Raw genomic sequence first — 22,795 nt, forward strand, 5'->3', positions numbered from 1 at the left:
GATATGCGAAGTTTAGCAAAGTGGGGATAATTCTCACAAGGTCCCCCTGGTCGTTAAGGACAGGTCCCCCGCCTGAAAGAGACCTGGGCCCAGACACCACACAGACCAGGGGCAGGTGGCCGCACTCACACTCAGCACAGGTGGTCCTGACACCCACACACATGTGTGTGCCTGTGGCCTCAGAGGACCCCGGTGGCTTCAGAGGGCTCCCTCATCCCTGTCTGTCAGAGCTTCTGCCCCTTGTGACCCTGTACCCCAGGGTCACCAGCAGTCCCTGGTTAATGATAACCCTGCTGTTTGCGTATCCCTGGAGTGGGGATGGAGGAGGCAGGGGGCAAGCAGGGAGGGGCACCTGGCCAGCTCTAGCCGGTCCTCGGCTTCCGCCCCTCACAGGGCCAGCTGCTCTAGGGTGGAGAGGCCCAGCTTCTTTGTAGCTGGTGATGGGCCAGTGACTTAACCTCTCTGCGGCTCTAACAGAATTAGCCTCAGAGGGCAGTCGAGATGATTGTCTGAAACAATCCTTGGAAAATGTTTAGAACAAAGCCTGGCACATGGTCAGCGCCAAAAAAAACCCAGCTTAGCTCTCTCATCTTTCTCTTCCTTGTCATCCTTCTCGTCGTGAACAGAAGGGAGAAGTCTGTGGGGCTGGGCACTCTGGGAGTAAGGATTTAGGCCTGTCTCCCCACTGTGTCCCTGGCCCTAAGCTCTTTATCCATCTTTTCAAAGACCCTGTAAAGAAGGTTACCAACCCCGCTTTACAGCTGAGGTCACTGGGACCCGAATGGCCTTGCTGAAATCACAGAGCTGCTCGGGTGCAGGACAAGTGCTTGGGTCCAGAATCCACCCCAGCTGTTGGGTGCCCATCCTGCCCTGAACCCCCAAGCAAGGGGCTTTGCCTCCATCTTCTCTCACTGAGTTCTCTACACACCCAAGAAGTGGGTGTCACGATTGCTCCACTTGACAGATGGGCAAACTGAGGATTGGGGAGGTCTAATGTCTTTCCTGAGGCCACAGAGACCTGGGCCTGGCCCCCAGATCTGAGTGACCCTGCCTGTGAAGCCCCATGTTCTCCAAGTGTTCTGGCATGGGGGCTGGTAGGCTTAGATCTGCCCAGCACCATGAAATTAATCATTTAACCTCCTCAGGCCTTAGTTTTCCCATCTGTAAAGTGGGAATGAATGATTCTACCCACCTCACCAGGTTGTTGTGAGGACTGAGAAAATTCATGTCAGGACTGGTGCACAGCAAGTGCTCAATGAGTATTATTATTCTTATTTCATGTTCGGTGACAAGAGTCATTTATTTATTTTTCTTATTTAATGGACAGGCTCTATCCAAACTGCTAAATCCAACTGAAAACAGCCAATAGCTACGGGTTCTGATCTCCAAAGAAGGAATGAAAATCAGACAGAGACCCTGTGGAACCGGCTGCCTGGGACCCAGCCAGAAAACCTAGATCCCAAACAACTGGACCTCTCTCCATCTGTAAAATGGCCAAATGATAGTACCAACCTCAGAGGGCTGGGGTGAGGTCAGCATGAGCTAACAGATGAACTTGTAGGGCAAGGCGTGGTACAGAGTCAAAATGCTGAAGAAAGAGGTGGCATCTTCATCATCCTTTATCCCTTGGGTTGGCTCCCTACCCCCAGTGGATGGGACACTCAAGGGGTTAATTTCGGGTAGGCAAGGAAGGTTGTGGGTTTGGGGCAGGGCAGCTGCCCTGACAAGTGTAGCCACCAGAGGGAGCACCCAGACCTGAGCTGGTCCCTTCAAGTCTCCGCGCCAGTGCCCACCACACCCTCCCGGAGCCAGGGGAGGGGGCTGGCTGGGCGTGGCCAGGAGGGCTACAGCGCTTAGTGGTCTCTCCGCCCACCCTCCTCCTGCCTGCAGAGTCATCCGGTCCCCACCCTGGTGACATCCTCCTCACACTAGTGAGTGGGGAATCTGGGGAGGGGGTTGGCTGGGAGGGGCCAGGGCAGCTCCAGCCCTCAGTGGCCCCTCCCCTCCCATGGGGCCCTCAGTCCCTTCCCCAGGGCTGCTCTTCCTATGGCCTCTGACCCCCACCCCAACTCCTCCTCCTTTCCCTGCTTTGCCTGGCGCACCCCGTGCCTAGTGAGTCCCTTTTCCAAACCTCCTGGGAGAAGGGACGTGGGAGGAAGGGAAGAAACTTCCAGGGAGCTGGAGGGAGGGGGGGTAGGAAGACAGAAATAAAGACACCAGACAGAGGAAGACTCTCTCACACACACACACACACACACATAGAAAGAGAGGCCAACAGAGAGAGACAGAAAGAAACAGAGAAAAAGAGAAATAGAGAGAGACAATTCAGATAGAAATAAAGAGAGACAGAGGTAGAGAGTGGGAAACAGACTAGCTCAAAGAGTCAGAAATACAAAAAGGGGGAGAGAAAGACAGGGAAAGAGAAATAAACAGAAAATTAGACACCCAGGAGACAGACCGAAGAGAGACCGAGAAAGAGGAGAGAGAAGCCAGGGCACAGCGTGCCAGCTGGCGGCATGGAGGGGTGCCCGGCGTGGGAGATGTAGTGGCCACGCCCGGGCCAGGTTGGGTAGGCAGAGGGAAGCCGGTGCCTCGGCGGGGGTCAGGGGGCATGGGAGGGGCAGGAATTCTGCTGCTGCTGCTGCTGCTGCTGCTGCTGGCTGGGGCGGGGGTGGGCGAGGCCTGGAGACCCCCAAAGGGAAAGTGTCCTCTGAGATGCTCCTGCTCCAAAGACAGTGCCCTGTGTGAGGGCTCCCCGGACCTGCCAGAGAGCTTCTCCCCGAGCCTGCTGTCGCTGTGAGTGTCAGGCCCTCTGGGGGCCTGTAGCTGAGGATGGGAGTCCTGGGACCCCAGGGGCTGGGGGCGGGGTGCCGGCTCCCCAAGGAAACAGGGCCTTGTCAGGACCTTGGGAGGGGGCAGCAAAGGATGTTGGGATGCTCGAAAGGGGGCTGCTGGGATTTGGAAGGGAGAAGAAGGGAAATTCCAAAGGGCAGGGACAGCATGGGAGGAGGGAGAGACGTGGGGTGGGGCTGAGCGCTGCTAGGATCCTTACCAAACGAGGAGGGTAAATGCCTGTCTCCCCTGGGATGCAGGGGAGATACATACATACACCCGGGGTCAGGTAGCATGCCAGGGTCCCCGGACAAGAGACGGCTCTGAGATGAGACTGGCGCCCTGGAGGGGTGTTCTCCTCACACCCGGCTCACGTCCCCAGCTCACTTGTTAGGACTGGAGTTACCCAGCTGAAGGCCGGAAGCTTCCTGAGGGTGCCGTCGCTGCACCTGCTGTGAGTGGGACCCTACTGAGCAATGACTAGCTCGAGGGAGTGGGTGTCCATGCACGTGTGTGGGGGGTGCACACACATGTGTACGTATGTGTCTGTGGGAGCACCTGTGTCACACAAACTCACACTGCATGCGTGTGTGTGACCATGCCCCCATGTGAGCTGGCGGGGGTGTGGGCGGGCAAGGTTAAAATGTCAGGTAGGGAGCAGCATCTCTGGAAAAACTTCTTTCTTGCTCCATTGCCAGTCTTTTCACATCCAACTCCTTCTCCGTGATTGAGGACGATGCGTTTGCAGGCCTGTCCCACCTGCAGTACCTGTGAGTGAGCCGGGGGTGGGGGCAGGAATGGGGGCCTGGGAGAGGAAGGATGGGACCCTCTGTGACTCCTAGAGTAGGGGGAAGGAGGGGCGGGTTGCCTGGGATAAAAAGTATCTGGAAAAGGGACTGTCCTGGAGGGGCAAGAGGCCTGGCCTCTTGAGTGGGTGTGTAATCCCAGCCAGCTCAACTGCCCTCTCTGTGTTTCAAGATTCACAAAAGGCCTGACTAACCCATGACTGTTTCTGGTTCTACCTGACTCTCAGGAGCCCAGAGAGGGTGCAGAGGCCAGAGATAAAGAAATGTTTCAAATTAAGAGGAAACAATTCTGAGTTAGATAGTGATGGTGCTGATGGTGGTACTGATGGTGGTGCTGGTGGTACTGATGGTGGTGCTGGTGGTACTGACGGTGGTGTGGTGATGACAGTATGACAATGCTAGCATTAGTGTTGATGCTGGTGTTGATGATAATGGCTGTGGTGGTGATCCTGCTCCAGCTGTTCACAGGGAAGTGGTGGCATGATTGAGGATGATGGAGTGGGGATGATTTTGACAAAAATGGCAGATTCACCAGCGATGGAGCTATTGGTGATGCCAATGATGAAGTCTGAAGGGTTGATGTTAGTGATAATACCAGTATTGTGAGCCTTAATAATTACAGCATTAGTGTTGGTGTTGGTGTTGGTGTTGGTGATGGTTTGGGGTCAGACATTGGTGTTGGTGTAATGGCAACATTGTGGGGTTTGGCGGTGATGGTGGAGGTATCCGTATGTGTGGAAATCGTGGCAGTAGTGGCGCTGATGGTGGGTGAGTGCTGGGGGTAGTGGTGATGTTGTGGATGTTGGCAATGCCAGTGCTAGTGCTGAAGCTCGTGGTAATGGTGGCAGTGCCAGTGATGGTGGTGGCAGTGATTTTGGTGTTGACCACGAAGGCTGTGTTTTTGGTGATGTGTATCAGTGTTGCTGGTGTAAGGCTGGTGATGATGGTGTTGTGTTGGTGGGATGGGATGTTGGTGATGGTGGTGGTAGGGTATATTGTTGGTGATAATGGCAGTTATTGGTACTGGGGTTGATGGCAGTGGTAGGGGCATGGGTGTTGGATATCATGGATGATGCTGGAGGTATTGGTGGTGATACTGGTGCCAGTGCTGCTGCTGGTGATCATGGTGGCAGTGTTCACTGTGAGGCTGGTAATGACCAGAGGGTCAGGTTCTTGGCTCCTGGGATTGGAGGCTGCGACCTTGGTGAGATGTTCCTAGGAGATTTTCCTTGGGATTCAGCAAGGTGTTGGGGGAGAACTCAGCACATACCAATGGCCTCTGGCTTCCATGGAGTGAGTTCCCCCAAGCACTGTGGGGCCACAGCAGGGAACCGAGGGCCTCCCCTGACCCCATCTTCCCTTCACAGCTTTATCGAGGACAATGAGATTGGCTCCATCTCCAAGAACGCTCTCCGAGGACTTCGCTCACTCACACATCTGTGCGTGCCTCAAAGGCCCCACCCCTCCACCGCCCAGCCCGCCCTGCCAGGCATCCGCACCCACCCCGCCGGCACACAGAGTCCCCTGGTAGCTACTGATGGTTGCTCCTTTTCTCCCTCCACCAGGAGCCTGGCCAATAACCAGCTTGAGACCCTCCCCAGATTCCTGTTCCGAGGCCTGGAGACCCTGACTCATGTGTGAGGCTCAAGGGGGCTGGGAGGCATTTGGGGGTGCTTGGGGGGAAGAGGGCACCTGCGCCCACTTTTGGTTGGCATAAATGAGTATGACTACAGTGGTTCTTCCATGTTTTCCACACCACCTCCGGGCCCCTGTCCTGAACCCTTGTCTGGGGAGGGGTGGGGAGCGTGGCCTCCAGGGGTTGGAAGCCGGGTCGCAGCCCCTCCCCGGCTCTTGCCCCAGGGACCTCCGTGGGAACCCGTTCCAGTGTGACTGCCGCGTCCTCTGGCTGCTGCAGTGGATACCCACCGTGAACGCCAGCGTGGGGACCGGGGCCTGTGCCGGCCCCACCGCCCTGGCCCACATGCAGCTCCGCCACCTCGACCCCAAGACGTTCAAGTGCAGAGCCATAGGTGGGGGCTTTCCTGGTGGGGCGGGAGGGACAGCAGGGGTTCCCAGACTCAGGCAGGAGATCGGGAAGGCTGCCAGGGCTGAGGGGCTCACCTCCCTCCCTGCTCTGCCATTTCCTGGCTGTGAGACTGCTGAGCAAGCAGCATCGCTTCCCTGAGCCTCAGTTTTCTTGTCTGGAAATGGGGGTAATAAACAGTGACCTAGGACCTCTGTGAGAATTCAGTGATACGCTTGGTGCAGGACCTGGGAGGGGAGGCCCTACTAAATGTTCACGCTCGTTGTTGTTCTTAATATAAAACTGACCATGTACAAAATACTTCCTATGATCAGTTTGATTCCTATGATCACAAATATATTTTGGTAACTTTATGGATACTGAGCAAAGCAGAGAGCCCTGGGTCTTGCCCTCCCAGAGCCCCCAGCCAGAGGCAGGCAGAGAGTGACAGCCTAGTATGATCAGGGCTGGGATAGGGGAGCCCAGAGCCAGAGCGGGAGTCAGGCACGGCTGGAGGGTCAGGAGGATTGGACATCTGAGTTCAAACCTGAAGGCCATCACTGTCACTGTCATCATCGTCATCATCTAAGTGTAAGACATGTTTTTGGTCTAGGGGACTCAGAGAACAAGGGAATTTAACTTAGGGGTCACTCTTCATTCGGTTTATTCAAAACTCACTTAGGTCCACTCGGTGTCCAGCCTGGAGAGGCGATGGGCACACTGTAAGGAACAAGATAATCCTGGACGCAGTTCTCACCCAGTCCTGGGGGTGTGGAGACAGACATGAAATAAAACACTGCACAAATAAATGTATGGTACACATTGTGATATACACAGAGGGTGATGAGGGAGGCTGGTCCTCCCGTACGTGGGGCATTGAGGAAGGCTTCTCTGATCAGGCAGTATTAGATGTGGATTTAGCAAACAGAAGTACCAGGAAAGCACACTCGAGAGAGAAGGGACAGTGTGTACAGTGACCCCGAGGCAGCACAGAGCTTGTCCTGACTGGATGTCAAAGGGAGACAGGTCTGGCTTGGAGGAGTGAGGCAGGGAAAGACACAGATGAGGTGGAAGGTGCAGGGGCCTCCCTCTGCAGGACTTTCAAAGCCACAGAGAAGACAGTTGATTTTATCCGGAGAGGCCGCGGGAAGCTCTAGAGGGTTTCGAGCAGGGAGATTTGATTATGTGATGGACATTTTTAAAAGATCCCCTCTGGATGGGCATCCTTTGTGGTCTGGTTCATTGCTTCAACCCTGGTCCCTAGAAATACGGCCTGGCACATAGAGTGAAGTATTGTAGCCTGAAGTCCACCACCACCACACAGGGCGATAGGGGTGCACTGTTACTATAAAAGCTAAGTTGCTGTAACAAAGAGGCTCTAAATACCACGAATTAAAGGAGACAGAAGGGTCTGAGGTGAGCAGTGCAGGCAGATGGGGCAGCCCCTGGGCATTATACTGCTTTCCCCGGTTGAAACCGAGTTGTGGAAGGTCCATCTGCCAGTTCACAAGGAGAATTCCAGGACGAGCTGTCTTCCTACAAGCTAGGCAAGCATTACAACCATCACCCTGTTCTTGTTCCCTTGGGAACTTTGTCTGGTCATGGCCACACTGAGCCTTGGAGGGCAGGGAGTGAAGCCCGGGTTGGGTTGTGCTGGGTTAATGTGGCCTCTGGCTGGGCAGCCTGGTGCCCAGCTGCGTCCTATCTCCTGGAAGATGGGAAGGATGGGTTTGGCTGGACAGCGGGCTGCCTGTGCCTCTTAGCCTTAGTTTCCTCATCCGTAAAATGGATATAATAACAGATCTGCCCCCTAGGGAGGGATCTTATGAAATTAAATGAATGAATAAATATGCTGTTTCTAAGCAATCAGTTGATGAGGCCCTACAGCTTAGAAAACAAAGTATCACCATGTTGTGAGTTAACACATCCCTAGGTAAAAAGACTGTTTCCCTATGAGGTCAGCCCCATGATGGGCCTCATTTCAGAGATGTGCAAATGAGGCTCAGCGATGAGGACCCTTGGGGTCCCCTCGGCCTGCCTGACTCTCTCCTGCCCCACCACCACCTCTAGAGCTGTCCTGGTTCCAGACGGTCGGAGAGTTGGCGCTGGGCGCAGAGGCTTTCTCCTACCAGGGGGAACCCCACATCATCCTGGCACAGCCCTTTGCTGGCCGCTGCCTGATCCTCACCTGGGACTACAGCCTGCAGCGCTTCCGGCCGGAGGAAGAGCTGTCTGGTAAGCCCCCTCCGCGCCTCCTCCCTCCAGCCAGGTGGCCCGCCCCGCGGGCCTGACAGGCCCCCTGCTCCTCGCTCCCCGCAGCGCCCTCGGTGGTGTCCTGCAAGCCGCTGGTGCTGGGCCCGCGCCTCTTCGTGCTGGCCGCCCGCCTGTGGGGAGGCTCGCAGCTGTGGGCCCGGCCCGGCCCCGACCTGCGCCTGGCCCCGATGCAGGCCCTGGCCCCGCGGCGGCTGCTGCGGCCCAATGATGCCGAGCTCCTGTGGCTGGAAGGGCAGCCCTGCTTCGTGGTGGCCGATGCCTCCAAGGCAGGCAGCACCACGCTGCTGTGCCGCGACGGGCCCGGCTTCTACCCGCGCCAGAGCCTGCACGCCTGGCACCGGGACACGGACGTCGAGCCCCTGGAGCTGGACGGCCGGCCCCATCTGCTGCTGGCCTCGGCCTCGCAGAGGCCCGTGCTCTTCCACTGGTTTGGGGGCCGCTTTGAGAGGCGCACGGACATCCCTGAGGCGGAGGACGTCTATGCCACACACCATTTCCAGGCCGGTGGGGATGTGTTCCTGTGCCTGACACGCTACATCGGGGACTCCATGGTGAGGCTGGGCCTGGTCACGGGGAGGGCAGGCAGCCGAGCCGTGAGCCAGGCCTCACCTGCATCTGACTCGCACCTGGGGCTGGCCTTTCAGCACTGATCTCACCTTGCACGTTGTCCTTGAAACTCTAACCTGTCTCACAGGCTGACCTTCCTAACATGCTGATCTTTGAGCTCTGACCCAACCCCAACACTGACTCCAACACTGTGACCCCTCAAGGCTGGCTGACCCTAAACCATTCCTTATCTCCCAACACTGACACTGGCCCCAAGACTCTGATTCTACCCCCCAAACTCTGATACACTCCAGCGCTTACATTTAACCATAGCCACCACACCGTGAACCTCCAAGGCTGACGGCCCACCTCCTCCAGAAGTCTCCCTCTGGAGTGGGGTGTAGCCAGGGGGAGGGCTCTGAGCCTAGAAGGCACTGATCTGACTCACGTATTCACTGGGTGTCGGCATGGGGAGCGGACTGTGGGTGCAGGGATGGGAGTAGAGAGACAAGGGAGGAGGCTGCTGTGATGGTCCAGGAGGGAGGTGACTGTGGCTTGGTGAGAGTGCAGCCAGAGGAGATGGGAGAAATGTATAAATCGTAGGTAGAACTGACAGATTCCAGGGCTGACTGATTCTGTGTGGGCTGTGAGGGGGAGAGAAGGGCCAAGAATGACTCCCAAGTCTGTGGCCTGAGCAGCTGGGTGGGGACATTTATGAAGATGAGAAAGCTGTGTGAGTTTGGGGACTTACCGGCCTCTGTTTCCAAGTCATTCCAAGTCCTCCAAAGCCCAGAGGACCACTGGCAGGCCTGGCCTTCCTGGACCCCAGCCCCTAACTAGCGGCCACCCTTCTCAGGTTATGCGCTGGGATGGCTCCATGTTCCGCCTGCTGCAGCAACTTCCCTCTCGCGGTGCCCACGTCTTTCAGCCACTGCTCATCGCCAAGGACCAGCTGGCCATCCTGGGCAGCGACTTTGCCTTCAGCCAGGTCTTTCGCCTTGACCCTGACAAGGGGCTCCTGGAGCCGCTGCAGGAGCTAGGGCCCCCAGCCTTGGTGGCCCCCCGTGCCTTTGCCCACATCACCACGGCTGGCAGACGCTTCCTCTTCGCTGCTTGCTTCAAGGGCCCCACACAGATCTACCAGCATCACGAGTTAGACCTCAGTGCCTGAGACCGGATGGGACCCTGGACATGGACGGCAGGGGGCTGGCATGGGGAGTCCTAGGCCCCTGGATGCCCCCGTGACTGGCCTCCTGACCCTACTTGGAGGTGACAGCTGGTCCTGTGAGATACTGACCACAGGCCAAGTTCAAGGCAAGAGCTGCCTTTTCAGTCTCAAGCAACATCTTAGCTGGGGGCAATTGCTCTCCCCAAGGGTGACTTGGGGGCTCAGGCTGGGGCACCACCGCACAGAGCCAGCCTACAGAAATCACGTGCGGGTAATGTGCAGAGCTCCATGAGGTCTGGAAGCGGCCCCCTCCCAATCCACCCACGTCTCCTGCTCCCTGTGAGTATTAAGGAGGAGATAGCTTTCCTTTCCTTTCTGAACTCAATCCGGCCAATCGCTATAAGTGCCCGCCTCCGTGACGTCATCAGTTTCCGGGCAGGTTTTCCTGGCTGGCGTGCTAACTTCCTCTGCTGCTTGTGCGCATGCCTGCTCCCGAGGCGGAAGTCCCGCGCGAAGACCCTCAGGCGCGTGCGCGGGAATGGATGGGAAAGTGAGAGTTGTTGCGGGGAGGCCGGAAGTCCCACGCCGGGTCGGTGACAGGGGCGAGGACAGAAAGTGTATGAGCTCAATAAACGTGCTGTGCACCCGCCCCACCCGTTGTTGTGGGGTCACTGGGAGGGGTGACTCTTGTGGAGGTGGGGGGCTAGTCCCAGGAGCAGTATTACTGAGCGGAGAGGCATTCCGGGGTGCATTTTGGCTGCCCCTGGTGAGCTTTCCCGAGCTTTGCTCACTCTAAGGACTGTGGGCCCATGATTATGGCGGGGGGCCCTTGTGGGATGTTCAGGGGCTATAAGGGCATTATGAAAGGACAGGTCATGGGTTTATTATTGGTCTCATGCCTCTTGTAGGAGACATTTTTGTGGTGTTTTGAAGGATTTCAGGCATTTTTATGGCTCTTGGGAACATTTTGGAGGTCTTGCTGGGTATTGGGACTGAAGGAGTTTGAGGCTTGTTGAAGGGCCTCTCACCACGTAGCCATTAGATATTAGGGGCATCGTGGGAAATAATTTAAAGGTCTCACAGGGACATTCGGGTGTTAGGAGGGTCTTTTATAATAAAGTGGGGTCTCAGATGAGTGGAGGGTCACAGGGGTCTTACTATTACAAGCTATCCGGGTACTCCTGTCATGGTAGGATGATCCCACTGCCTGGTTTCCCCAGGACGGTCCCAGGGTCCACCTGAATGACCCAGCGTGCCACCTGGCTGAGCCCCCTTTCACTCTCAAAAGTGTTCCCAAAGTGGCTATGAGAGAATTTTAAATTGTACATGTGGCTCCCGTGGACACAGAGGGAGAGGGCAGGCCCCGTGCTGTCCACCAGATCATGAGGAAACAGGCCTTTGGGCTTGTCCCGGCAAAGAGAGTCAGCTGCCAGCTTCCATGCCAGCCCCCGCTGCACAACCCGCTTCTCCTGGCCCCCCAAACCCACCCCATGCACATATAGGGAGTCTCGAGGCTGCCTGGGCAGGAGCAAGATCATTTTATAGTAAAAATTCAACAAAGAGATCCCTCCAGTGAGAGATGAGATGGTGCCCTGGTAAAGCCGTCTAAGGAGGGAAGGGAGGGTCCTGGATTCAGGCTCCTGTGCAGAGAGAGGCTCTCTGTGTGCTTTCAGCTTATCTATCCTCAGCAGTTATGGGCAGAGCCTGGGAGAGATGACCGGGTCAGCTTGTGAGAGTGGATCAAGTTATTTCTCCCCAGGGTGCGTGCGCACGCACACACACACACACACACTTCACACCCTGTGTTCCCCTCAGCCCCATTCTGCCCCTGTCTTACCTGTTGTGATGAGAGGTGGGGGATCCCCGGGGTGGCGGCTAGGGAAAGAAAGGTGGTGAGGTCTGTGTTCACCCCTATTACCCTCTCCCTCAAGGCTAGAGGAATCTCAGCTTGCCCTGACGTCACTTCCTGGCTATATTTCTGTCGTTGGGTTGTACCATCCCAACCCAATGCAGGGACCAAAGCATTTCAGGATTTGGGGCCCTTTGAGGACTGATGGTTCTGAAGATTAAACCTAAGAAATCTTAGCAAGAATTCTCCAGGGCAGGGGCCCAGAGGCCTGGCCTCTTTCTGCAAGATTTAGTTCTTTACCCCTGAAAGCTGTCTGTCCAGCATGAGGCAGGCATGCTGCCTGGAACCCATCTTACCGGGGCTTCTGACTGAACTTGCATTTGCATTTCCCACCTGTTAGGGGAGAAAGCCGTGACAGGAGAGGGCACCCACAGCCCCGCCCTGCCCGCTGCCCCCCAGCTCCTCCACTCACTCATGAGGACAATGATGCCAAGGGCACACAGGACGCCTGCGCAGATGAGCCCGCTGACCCGGAGGCTGTGCCAGTCTAGAAGAAACCCGGAGGGGACTCTCGGTGCCGGCCTGCACCCTCCCCAGCCAAGCCCCCTTCCACTTGACCCTATACAGTGGGCACCTCTGATGTGCAGATGCCAGGGAGACGGCAGTAGAGAGGACACACAGCTCCCCAGCCCCTCTGTGCTCACTTTCTAGTTTACACAGAGCAAGCGACAGAGATTTAATGTCAGGTCGGGAATAGAGAAGCAGTCTGCAAACAAAAAGGCAGGGCCGGGGGACAGAAAGTCAGTGGGCAGCTCTTCTAGGGAGAGTGGTCAGGAAAGGCCACTGAGGGGCCATGTGGAGCAGAGGCCTGAGGAGGGGAGGGAGGGAGTGTGGGCCTACGTGGGAGAGGGTCTTCCAGGCAGAGGGATGGATGCTAGCGAGGTCTGGAGGCTTCAAGTGCGTCTGCTGTGTCTGAGCAGCAGCGAGGAGGCCAGCATGGCTGCAGCAGAGCCAGTGGTGTCGGGGGGAGAGAGGGCAGAGGGGCGACAGGTGAGGGTGGGTGGGGAGCAGGTGTGTGGAACCTGGAGGCCATAGGAAGAGTAGGGCCAAGTGGCTCACCTCCTCCAGGCAGTCTTCTCAAGTCAACCCTCCTCCCAGCAGTTGATTTGCACCCTAACAGTGGCTTCTTGTGAACTATCTTTGCTTCCGTGTGTGTCTAACTTGCAGCAAAACAGTTTTCCCAAGGACCCGACTGTCTTGTTCCCTTGATCCATTGTGTTTACTGTTCACTGCCCCTATCCTCGCCTGGGGGTCACCCCAAGCAGACCCTTCCCCCACCCCATGGGAGACCTTTGGCACAAAATAGGTATGGGGGGGTGCTAAAGGAGGGGCACAGGCTCTCACCATAGTAGAAAGGGCTGTTTTTATCTGCAAGGAAAGACAAAAAGAACATGAATCCGAGAGATGAGAGCTGGGATGCTGGGGTCATGGGGGAGAATTTGAGGGTGGGATTGGTGGAGGAGTCCAGTCTGACTCACCTTCTGGATCGTTGGCGTCCAAGGCAGGCAGGCCTGGGGAGGGGGAGGAGCGGGAAAGAGAGAGATGGGGGTGCTGGCCTCAGCAAAGCTGGGGGCAGAGCTGTGGAACCTCGGGCCTCAGCATAGGGTCCCCTGATGGCACAGTTCCCCACCTTTCAAAGACACAAGGGTCTAGCCCTAAGCTAGCTGTCTCTGCACAGCCCACCTTGGAGATGTGGATGCCCCCTCTCAGCCCGACACCTGAAATAGGTTTTAATCTGGGTGGCTTCTGGCGACCCTTTAGGCTCACATTTCTGGATACCAGGCTAATCCACACCTCCTGCAGAAACGGAGTGCAGGGCTTGTCAAGGTGACAGATGGCTTCAGCCCCCAGGCGTTCTCAGCCCTTATCTCCACACCCTACCAGTTCTGGTTCTGCCGTTTGCTCACCATTCCCTGTCAAGCAACTGACTGATAATCAACTCAATACACTTTATTTTAAAAAAACAACTTTACATCACTACCCTGAATGGGATACCAGTCTTGTCCAATGTAATGGGTAAAAACAAATATAATGAAAGCAAAGGATTAGGACCGAATTCTGAAGCAGTGGGCTGCCTTAACTCTGGGCCTACACTCTCTTCTTTCTTTGTTAAGGGGAGATTGATCATTTTTAAATAACATTTGAAACACAAACACATGGTGCTTACTCTGTACCAGGCACTATTCTAAAGGCTTTGCAAATAGTAACGCATTTAATCCTCACAATGAGTATATAAGTAGTTGTTACTGTTGTCCAGATGAGGAAACCGAGGCACAAGGGATTTTGGTTACTTGCCACATAACCACAAAGTTCTCTGTTACCTCTAGTAATAAAGTGTTAAAGACAGTAGCACGGGCTGAACCTTCTCCTTGATGTCAAGATGTCAAGACCTCTGCTCTAAGAGGTCCTCCTTGCGGGGGTGGGTATAGCTCATGGTAGAGTGTGTGCTCAGCATGCATGAGGTCCTGGGTTCAATCCCCGGTACCTCCGTTAAAAATAAAGAGAGGTCCTCCTTTATGTGCCCCTTGAAATCATCTCCTACCCAAGGAGATGCTGTCCTGAGACTCACCACCCCACAGGAAAGTACGAAAGAGCCGCACTCAAGCGTGGTCACCACTCAGCCAAGGGGATCAGGGAAAAGGCAGTCTGGGGACAGTCACTCACCTGCCAGGAGGACAAGCAGGCTCAGGGCCACCTCTTGCATGTCGGAGCACTGGCCTGGAGGGGTCTGAGGAGAGGGTCCAGCTTTAGCAGGGCCACTGGGATGCCTCTGGTTCCCAACCCCCTCCTACTCTGCTCCCCACCCAGGGTGGCACAGCTCGCCCCTGAAAAGCTGAAGAACTGGCCTTGAAACTTGCTGGGCTGAGAGATAAGGCAGCCGAAAAGTGCAGTGGGGGCTGAGTGAGAACTCAGACCTGAGAGGGAGCAGCAGTAATCTCACTGGATGTGGATTGGAGGCTCAAAGTGAATCACCCTGGCAAACAAACGAGGAAGGTGCTGCCCGTTGTTATCCTCATCTTACAGATGGGAAAACCGAGGCTCAGGGAAGTGAAGGTGGGTGTTCAAGGTCAGCTTGCCAGGAAGCGGGATTTAAGCCAGACCTGGCTCTGTGGAGGCTGTTCCTAACTCAGGACTCTCTCAGCACCTTGGGGTGTTTTGGGAAATGGGGTGTTGGGAGCCAGGTGGCAGGAGGCCCGGTTCTTGGGAGTGTCCCCCATGAACAGCTCTGAGCCTGCCTGCCCTGCCCAGACTTTGCAGACCTCGGGCTGGGCAGGGCAGGAAGTGGAGAGGAGAGAACTCCCGGGGAGGGTGGAGAGGAAGGGGGAGGAGAAGGACCCCCTGGCTGCAGCCCCAGTCCCATTTTCTGCCCCACCCACATCCCACTCTCCCACATCCCACTCTCCCACTTCTGCCCCACTCCTGCCCACCCTGCCCCAGTTCCTGCCTCTACTGTCCAGTCCCAGGCCAGCCCCTGCCCCTACCAAGCTCCTCTGGCAGCAGACACTTCCACTTTCCCCAGACAGACCTGCCCAGCATGAAGAACCCTGCTCCGTCCCCTTCCTGGTCCGGTATGAGTCCACCATCTCTGAGTGTCCCCCTGCCCTCTCCCTGCCCCTGCCCCACTGCCACAGTATCTGTTGTCCCGAACTTGATAGCAAGAGCTAACACTTAACTCAGAGCCACTCTGTGCTGGGCACTGCCAAATGACCTTGCTGGGTTCCCCTCACGTAACCCCCCAAGAACCCCAGAGGTCGTCTGTTACACGCCCTGTTTCACTGACAGCAAAACACACGCCTAAACGCAGTCCCTAAGAATGGTTAAAAAGCCCATTGACATTCCGTGCTCCGTCTCCTGTCCACAGCTGGAGAGGGAACCCCTCTCATCTCAAGCTCCCTCTCTAGCCTCCACATAACCCCCACCTTGAGTTTCCTTCTGTTTCCTGCCTGTTCTCACAGGCTCCTCCATCTCCCTCCACCCACCCCAGATCCTGGGAATCCTCTTAGCTTCCCAGTTCATCCCATATACCAGACTCACAATTTTGAGCACCTATTTCTTGTCAGAAAAGAGCCTATGGCTTTGGGGAACAGTACCAAGGCGTTTAGGACCCGCCCAGGTTTGAGGTGAGAGGTGGAGCTGGAGTGAGTGGGTGGGCAGGACAGCCTAGCAGGCCTGGCACAGGTCTGTAGAAGGACCACCTGTTGTCTAAAGCGAACACGTGAAACTTGGTCACCCCATGACACCACTAATACTAGTAACAGGAGCTGATGCTGCCTGAGTGTTTACCCTGCGCCGGGCACTGTTCTCAGCTCTTTGCACTTACTCACGCATATAATCTTCGCAGCTTGACGAAGCTGGCACTACCATTAGCCCACGTTGCTGTCGCAACCCTGTAACCCCTGTGAACTCAGCTTAATGCTCTATGCTGTCACCCGGGACCCAGAGTCTCAGCGCTTCAGCCTCTTTCCTTGGGTGCCTCTGAGCCGCCCTGGCCGGTGAGGGCTCTGGAAGCCCCATCTCCAGGCATCGTCTCCCAGCATCCCCAGCACGGGGAGGGGGGGGTTGCTGGTGGGTAGTTCCAGCCGCACCCCAACCTCTGCACAACTTTTCCACCCAACTGTCCCACGGTGTGGGCCGTGGGAGCTGGTGTCTGGGCACCTGCCCTCCCCCTCCCTGTTCCCGCTGTTGTTGGAAGAGGCCCTTGGGCTGCTCCGAAACTGACTGCCGCCATTGGCGCTAAGGCTTGGAAAGGAGGCAGCCTACAGTTGGAGGCTGTGCCCACCCCTCCCTGTTCTTTCCTGGCCCCGGAGATCCCAGTGCTGGTGTGAGGACTGTTTCCGCCGTCCACCCCCTACCATCCCACTGTTTCTCCAGGCCCACCAGGCGTGAGCCAAATGACTCCCTCCTGTCCCTGAAATCTCCTTCCCATCTCTCCATATTACCACTTCCCCAGGAAGCCACCAGCCCCTTTCCCTAGAGATCTCCAGGACCCACATATCCCAGTCCCTAAACACCTCGAGTCTACACAGTCACCCACCCATCTACTCTGAGCCCCACAATCCAGATACTTCTGGTTTACTCAGACACCCCGATCTACCCACCAGGCTTCCAGAGACCCCAATCCCATCCTCGGGCTTTACCCTCACCCAAGCTGGCTCACCCAGCCTCCCGTGAGAAGAATGATGGGGAAGGGGGCTTCCTCTAAGCTGCTCCCCTAGAAAAGGACCTTGAAGGGGGAAGACTCTAGGGGTCTTTAATGGAGACCAGTGGAGAGAGGGGCAGGGATGGTTGGGGGCAGAGCCAAGAAGGGGTTGAGGGAGGGAGGTCCCAGCCCCTCACCTGTGTGCTCCCCAGGCTGCGTGAGGTTCCAGGTTCCGGGAGCAAGCAGGCTGCTAAGCCTGAGTCCTGCCTTTATCTGCAGCTGCAGCTGCCACACCCTAAGCAAACCTGGGCAGGTAGAGAACTAGTCACACTCCCTAAAGCTCAGGGGCTCTCTCATCTCACTCCTGCTCTTAAAGAGACAGTCCCTCTCCCCCTCAAACACTAGTGGCCCGGAGCTCCTTGGGGTCTCCAAGGTCACAGCAGCCTTAGGTGAGGCAGAAGGAGAACAGGGTGAGGGCTGGGCCTCTGCCCTGCACATCAGGGGAGGGGGCTTTCTCCAATCTCTCGCCCCTCAGAAAAGGACCTGGGAGGAGCAGAGGTTCAGGTCTCTAACAGCACAGTTTCTGTCCGGTGGGGGCGGTGGAGGAAGGCCATGCCTTGGTGCCATAACTGAATTTCTCTCACTCAGATTGTGTGCCCTCCTTGGAGGAGGGATTGGTGGCCATTGTGGGAGATCTAAAGTCTGCTTCTGGGCCACTTCTTGCTGTTGACACAGTTTGAGGGTCAACAGAAGATGCTGATAGGACCAAGATCGTGAGGTGGGGGCAGGATGCACAGGGTGGGGATGGGGCTGCGCAGCCTTAGACTGAGACTCTCCCCCGTCATGCCCGTTGTGCCTTAGGGAGACTGGGAACTGGTTCCCCGCACCAGGTGGACCTTCCTAGCCTGGGTTTTTCCCAGGGGTGCTGGGAGCCAGATGTCTACGCAGTGGGCATTAGGGTGGGGGCCGCCTCTTACCCCAGATAAGGCCACTGCACTGCACAAGGCTCCCTTTCCCTCCCTCCTCCCTCTCCTGTCCCTCCTCCTCATGGCATTCCTTCCGGCTGGGGTCTGTGCAGGCCCCCACTTGGTCCCCGTTGGGGTGCCCCCTCCCCCCAATTCCGCCTTTTTAGACAGAAGGACTTTTGTCTGGGGGCTGGATGGAGAACAAGGCGCCTTTGAGTGGCTGGCGGAGGATTGGGGTCACGGGGAGGGGCAGGGCCAGGAAAGGGGTGGCTTTGCACTGGCCACCAGCTGGACTCTAGGCGACCCCCAACACCATCGCGGGGGTGGGGATGAGGGCCGCATGAACTAGGCCAGGGAGAGAGGACTCTGGGGACCACAGAGTGCTGGACAAGGAGAGGGAGTTTCGAGGTCAAGGCGCTGCTGGGGGCGGTCTGGGTCTGCCCAGGCCAGGGAGAAAGGACCCCCCCACCACCACCACTTTTCAGCCAGGAGAGACGGCCAAGGGCAAGGAACACCCGCTCAGATACATGCTCTCTTTATGCGGGTCCCTCAGGCAGTTTCTCAACTCCAGGCCCTAGATTAGGACAGGTCTCCCCCTACCCACATTAAGGAGGGGCCAGTCTCTACAAGGAGTGGAGGGGGCACAGGGGCGGGGTGGGAGACCCAGTCAGAGAGGTTCAGGAGGAGAATAGAAACAGAAAGCAAGGCCTGGTGGCAGGGCATCCCAGTTCAGTTAAGGCAGTCCTTGTATCTGGGTGGATAGCATCTCTTGCCCAGTCATTTCAAGATTTCAACGTCCCTTTTAAGACCCTTTTGGTGGGGCTGGGGTGGAGTAGTGTCTCCCTCTGCTGGGAAGTCCAGGAACTGCATGCATCATGCATTTGAGAGCTAGAAGAGATGAGAGCTGGGTGGCTAGGAGAGATGCTCCATCCACCCTTCACCTGTGCGAGTCCACAGGCTCAGGATGCCAAAGGGGCCAGGCAAGAATCACGAGCGAGTGGAGCAGGACAGGCGTGAGACAATAAGGCCCGGTGGCAGCTGGACAAACAGGAGAACTATTGTCCTGATTAAAGGGCAGCCACCAAAAAGACTGGAGCCAGCTCCTGTGGACAGATACAGAAGTATCTCCCAGACATCTCGCATCTCGCCCCGGGAGAAAAAGCAAGATGTGGAGAAGAATGCTGCCACTTGTAAGGGGGAAAAATATAGGTGCATATACTTATAAATAAATGAAATATCTTTGCAGATTGGTACCTTGGTTGCTTCTGAAGAAGGGGATGGAGAGGCTAGGGGAGGGGGTGGAAGGGAGACTCACTTATCATCACACACCTTCTAAATTTTATGTCCTGAAGACATACTACTTTGATAAAACAGTTCATTTAAAAGAGTTTAAGGATATCCCCTCCATAGTTCCAGCCAATTGCTTCTATACCTTCAATAGATGTCTGAAACCTGAATCTTTATGCAGAATTCCCAACATTAAAAGTTGGCTCAAATTTTTAAAAAAAATTACACAGTTCAAATAAAACACATTTCAGGGCTGGTTTCAGCCTGGGGGAACCACCAATTTGAGACTTCTGCCAACTTCATTCCCTGAATCTTTCATCTCATGGTCTTGCATCTGGGGACACAGACTGGGTTACGGGGCTTATACCCAACCCAGGCCAACCATAACTTCCTCCCAGGGCTGGACCGGAACATGCCCCATCCAAGTGGGTGCTGGGCTGGGGCTGGGGCTTAGGGCCAGGAGAGGCAGACTCAAGACTCGTGTGAATACTGAGACCCGGGGGATAGGTCTGCAAAGGGTGGAGTGCATGCGGCCCCTTGTATCCTATCAAGGGTAGCATCTCTTTGGGATGAGTCTTCCAGGCTGATTTGACTTCAGTCATATTTAACGTGTCCACTTATTTATATATGTATATGTGTTGTGTGTGTAGGTTTATATGTAAGTATGTTACATATATTGTCATATTATATAGATAATAAAGCCATTGGAAATATTTCCTTTCCATTTTGTTTTAGAAATCATTTGTCGAAGCTGAGATTAGCTATGATTTCTCAGTATCCTGGGAATTCTTGTGAAATGAGAAAAACCAAACCTACAGGTAGTTTCTGAACAGCTCAGAGTTTTCAGGAATGCCGAATGAAGGTACAAAACCAAGGCCGGGGAGGGTGTTACAGAGTCACTGATTCAAAGTTTTGTTAATTTGGGTTCTGCCATCTGCCTTTGATATTCAGGGCTCAGTAATTTTATTGTTCTCTTAAAGCTGTGAGTGTTTCTTCAGGCTCCTGGCAAATGTATAGGCCCTAATGGGCCAGCCTGGGATGTGGGAGCCAGAGAAGGGCTCTGGTGGGGCCGGGGCCTTGCCTTCCCAGGTAGAGGCTGAGAGGCTGGGCTGGGGGCCAAGGATATGTGATCACAGTGATGCTCCAAGCTCCTACTTCCCGGCAGGATGGAGACGGAGACACCCATGGGCAGACAAATGTGGCCTCCTGGGCTCTGTAGAGCAGCTCCTGTAGCCTCAGAACTTGGCTTCTTTGGGAGGAAAGTGGGAGCTGGCAGGTGGACCTGTTCTGCCACTTTAGAGGGTGTGGCTGTGGACATGTCTCTGTCTGCCTGGCTTCCAGGAGCCAGGTGAGGTGCCAGACGGGGCAGCTTAGGGTCTACAGGTCCCTTGAGATCTGTCCCTGTGCTGGTCTGATGTGTTCACCCACCAGGAGAAGCTGGAAATATTGATTTTTATGATGAAATCTGCTTTTTAAGTGTTGATAACTGACTTTTAATTTCCCTAACACCCTGTGGACCAAATGAAATTTGCCCAAGGTTGGGTGAGGCCCTGGGACCACCACTGTGAGTCCCCATCTCAGGGACTAGGCAGGCTGGGAGGAGGTTCAGCCCCCCTCACACTGTCACTCTGCTCTAGTCACCACGGCCTCCTTCTATTTCTGGAGCCCTCCAGGCATGTTTCTGCCTCAGGGCCTTTGCGACAGCTGCTCTCTGTCTGGGATTCTTTCCCCACATGTCAACACATAACAGCTCATCCCCTCACCATCTTCAAGTCCTACCTCAAACGCTGCCTTCTCACCTGGCCTTCCCTGACCTCCCTATTAAAAATCACATCCACCCTCTCCCTTTCTAGTCTCTTCTGACTTACCTGTCTTCAAAGCCTATCCTGGGAGACTTCTCTTTGCTTTTTTGATTATCTGCCTCCCCTGCTGTCACATCAGCTCCTCAGGATTTTCATCTGAATTATATATAGAACGATGCCTGGCACGTAGTGATTCTCAGGAAGTATTTCATAAATAATGAAAGAAAGATGCTCCTGTCTCTCCCTTCCCCATCACAGAGGCCTGGCCCGAGATGAGGATGAGCTGCTAATGAGACAGGTGGGCAAAGGGGGCCACATTGGCTGACAGGCCTGGACCAGTTTCCTCTTCACTGGGGAGGGGCTTGGGCTGATGGCTAGGAGTCCTGAGTGGGAGTGGGAATTGCAGGGAAGCAAGAGAGGGGGCTTGGGGCTCAAGGGGGGAACCCTGCAGCCTCCTCCCAGCCTGTGTCAGTCCCTAAGACAAGGATCTCAAACTGGCAGCCCCAGGACTGACCCAACTATCATGTATGTTTCTTTTAGTTCTAAGACTGTTGCAAAAATTAACAGTTGCCAACATTTAAACATCACGATGTTTCAACATAACAAGATGCATGTCCAGCTTCTTGTGGAAGACCTGGTATACTAGGCCACATTCCCCCTTGGCATTAGTTGTTAAAAGGGTAGGTCTGTCTCCTTGGGGGTGACCCAGGCCCTGTCTTCCCCTGGTTGGAGGCTTCATAGGCGGGCGGGCGGGCGGGAGGCAGAGGGAGACCCACAGTTGCTCTGCCCCCAGGCTTGTTCTTGTCACCTCCCATCTCAGACCCACCCTCCGCGCCTACGAGGCCACCTTTACAGCACGGACTCAGGACACTCCTAGCTGGGGAGATGTATCGGGGTGCGATTTGTGCCGGAAAGATCCCCAGGACTGTGATTCCGACTCTGCCCGCAGTCAGGGGAAAAGGCCCAATTACAAAAAACCTTGGTCATATTTATATGACTCCCTCCAGCCCGGAAAAGGTTTTGATGGCCAACCAACAACAGAAAAGACGAAGTTTTGTGAAATGCTTGCACACAGGGGTCAGGAAAAGACTTCTGAGACGCAAGACCTCAAAAAAATTATAAAATATAGCAGGAGATACAGAGGTAAAGCGAATGAGGCACTATATTAAGACCTGGTGAAGCTTTTGGAAGGGTATTTGGGTTCATTGCACTGTTTAAAATCAAAGTTGGGGAAAAATCAATAAAAATTTTTACAGTAAAGTTTACACAAAATAATAAAACACCAGTTAAAAAACAACAGCAAAAGAATGGAGGAAAAAGGAAATCCAGGATTGAGTAACCTAAAAGTTAAATAACCTGAATTTCATTGGACTTTGGATGTCACATATTTATGTATCTAATCTATATTAAATATTATAAAGTTTTTTTTTCCCATTTAGATAAAGTTTGTTTTCTTTTTGCCCTCCCACAATGCCTTTCTTTTCCTTCTCTCGGATCAGTTCCCAGTCCCTGAGTCCTTGGTACCCTGCTCTGCCCCTCCCCAGCTGTGGGTGCCTTACCCTCTCCTGGCTGCCCAGCCCTGGCCTGGTGGGGGACCCTGGGGCTCCGAGGCTGACGCTTGGGCTGGCAGGCTCCTGCCAGGCTGCAGAGGTAGGGAGATGAGTCTGCAGTTCTAAGAGCTTGGCTGGCACCCACGGCCATGGGGAGGCACTGACCCAGCAGCCTGCTGGCAGCCGGGGCCCCTGACATTTCAGCTTTCCCATCCCCCTTCCCTCTGCACCTTGGCATCCAAGAAGTGGGTGCTGAGTGCCAGCTCCACACCCCTGTACATCCCTGAGTCATTTACCGCCTCTTGCTAACTGCCTCTCTGAATTGTTCAACTAACGATCCTGCGGCACATGCGGCTGCAGGACTTACCACTCGCTAGGCAGGCAACATTCTCCCAGTGGAAACTGCAGCACAGAGGGGCTCTGTCAACTCCCTACAAGTCGCTTGGTTAATTAAGGGCCAAAGTTGGGATTCCAAGGCAGGTTGTCTGACTCC

General features: G+C 55.2%; 2 protein-coding genes across 5 annotated transcripts; one reads left to right on the plus strand and one right to left on the minus strand.

Moving 5' to 3' along the window:
* The first annotated feature begins 1,945 nt into the window (after positions 1–1,945).
* On the plus strand, positions 1,946–10,298 carry LGI4 (leucine rich repeat LGI family member 4). 3 transcript variants are annotated; one of them, XM_074369811.1, is made up of 9 exons: positions 1,948–2,796; positions 3,215–3,286; positions 3,531–3,602; positions 5,006–5,077; positions 5,204–5,275; positions 5,499–5,668; positions 7,732–7,896; positions 7,981–8,486; positions 9,338–10,298. In XM_074369811.1, the coding sequence occupies exons 1-9, from the start codon at positions 2,612–2,614 to the stop codon at positions 9,650–9,652; spliced, it is 1,629 nt and encodes a 542-aa protein (XP_074225912.1). In that variant the 5' UTR covers positions 1,948–2,611; the 3' UTR covers positions 9,653–10,298. The 3 variants fall into 3 exon arrangements, with proteins under 3 accessions (XP_074225913.1, XP_074225914.1, XP_074225912.1); XM_074369812.1 differs by lacking the exons at positions 3,215–3,286; positions 3,531–3,602 and having other exon boundaries at positions 1,946–2,796; XM_074369813.1 differs by lacking the exons at positions 3,215–3,286; positions 3,531–3,602; positions 5,006–5,077 and having other exon boundaries at positions 1,946–2,796.
* An 870-nt stretch (positions 10,299–11,168) lies between these two features.
* FXYD3 (FXYD domain containing ion transport regulator 3) lies at positions 11,169–16,987 on the minus strand. 2 transcript variants are annotated; one of them, XM_074369814.1, is made up of 8 exons: positions 16,896–16,985; positions 14,223–14,286; positions 13,037–13,069; positions 12,903–12,926; positions 11,971–12,045; positions 11,855–11,891; positions 11,487–11,524; positions 11,169–11,353 (listed from the first exon to the last, which is right to left on the minus strand). In XM_074369814.1, exons 2-8 carry the CDS (start codon positions 14,260–14,262, stop codon positions 11,334–11,336), a joined length of 267 nt encoding a protein of 88 aa, XP_074225915.1. In that variant the 5' UTR covers positions 14,263–14,286; positions 16,896–16,985; the 3' UTR covers positions 11,169–11,333. The 2 variants fall into 2 exon arrangements, with proteins under 2 accessions (XP_074225915.1, XP_074225916.1); XM_074369815.1 differs by lacking the exon at positions 11,855–11,891 and having other exon boundaries at positions 16,896–16,987.
* Positions 16,988–22,795: the final 5,808 nt, after the last annotated feature.

Source organism: Camelus bactrianus, chromosome 9 (genome assembly GCF_048773025.1).
Source record: "Camelus bactrianus isolate YW-2024 breed Bactrian camel chromosome 9, ASM4877302v1, whole genome shotgun sequence".
Classification (NCBI taxonomy): Eukaryota; Metazoa; Chordata; class Mammalia; order Artiodactyla; family Camelidae; genus Camelus; species Camelus bactrianus.

Bases quoted from the DNA above. Each gene is read 5' to 3' on its own strand.
- LGI4 (XM_074369811.1), top strand. From the start codon at position 2,612: ATGGGAGGGGCAGGAATTCTGCTGCTGCTGCTGCTGCTGCTGCTGCTG. The intron at 3,603-5,005 runs GTGAGTGAGCCG...TTCCCTTCACAG, and splicing joins CTGTCCCACCTGCAGTACCT to CTTTATCGAGGACAATGAGA. The intron at 8,487-9,337 runs GTGAGGCTGGGC...CACCCTTCTCAG, and splicing joins GCTACATCGGGGACTCCATG to GTTATGCGCTGGGATGGCTC.
- FXYD3 (XM_074369814.1), bottom strand. From the start codon at position 14,262: ATGCAAGAGGTGGCCCTGAGCCTGCTTGTCCTCCTGGCAG. The intron at 13,070-14,222 runs GTGAGTGACTGT...CCCCCTCCCCAG, and splicing joins CCTGCTTGTCCTCCTGGCAG to GCCTGCCTGCCTTGGACGCC. The intron at 11,892-11,970 runs GTGAGTGGAGGA...CTCCCCTAACAG, and splicing joins TGGCATCATTGTCCTCATGA to GTGGGAAATGCAAATGCAAG.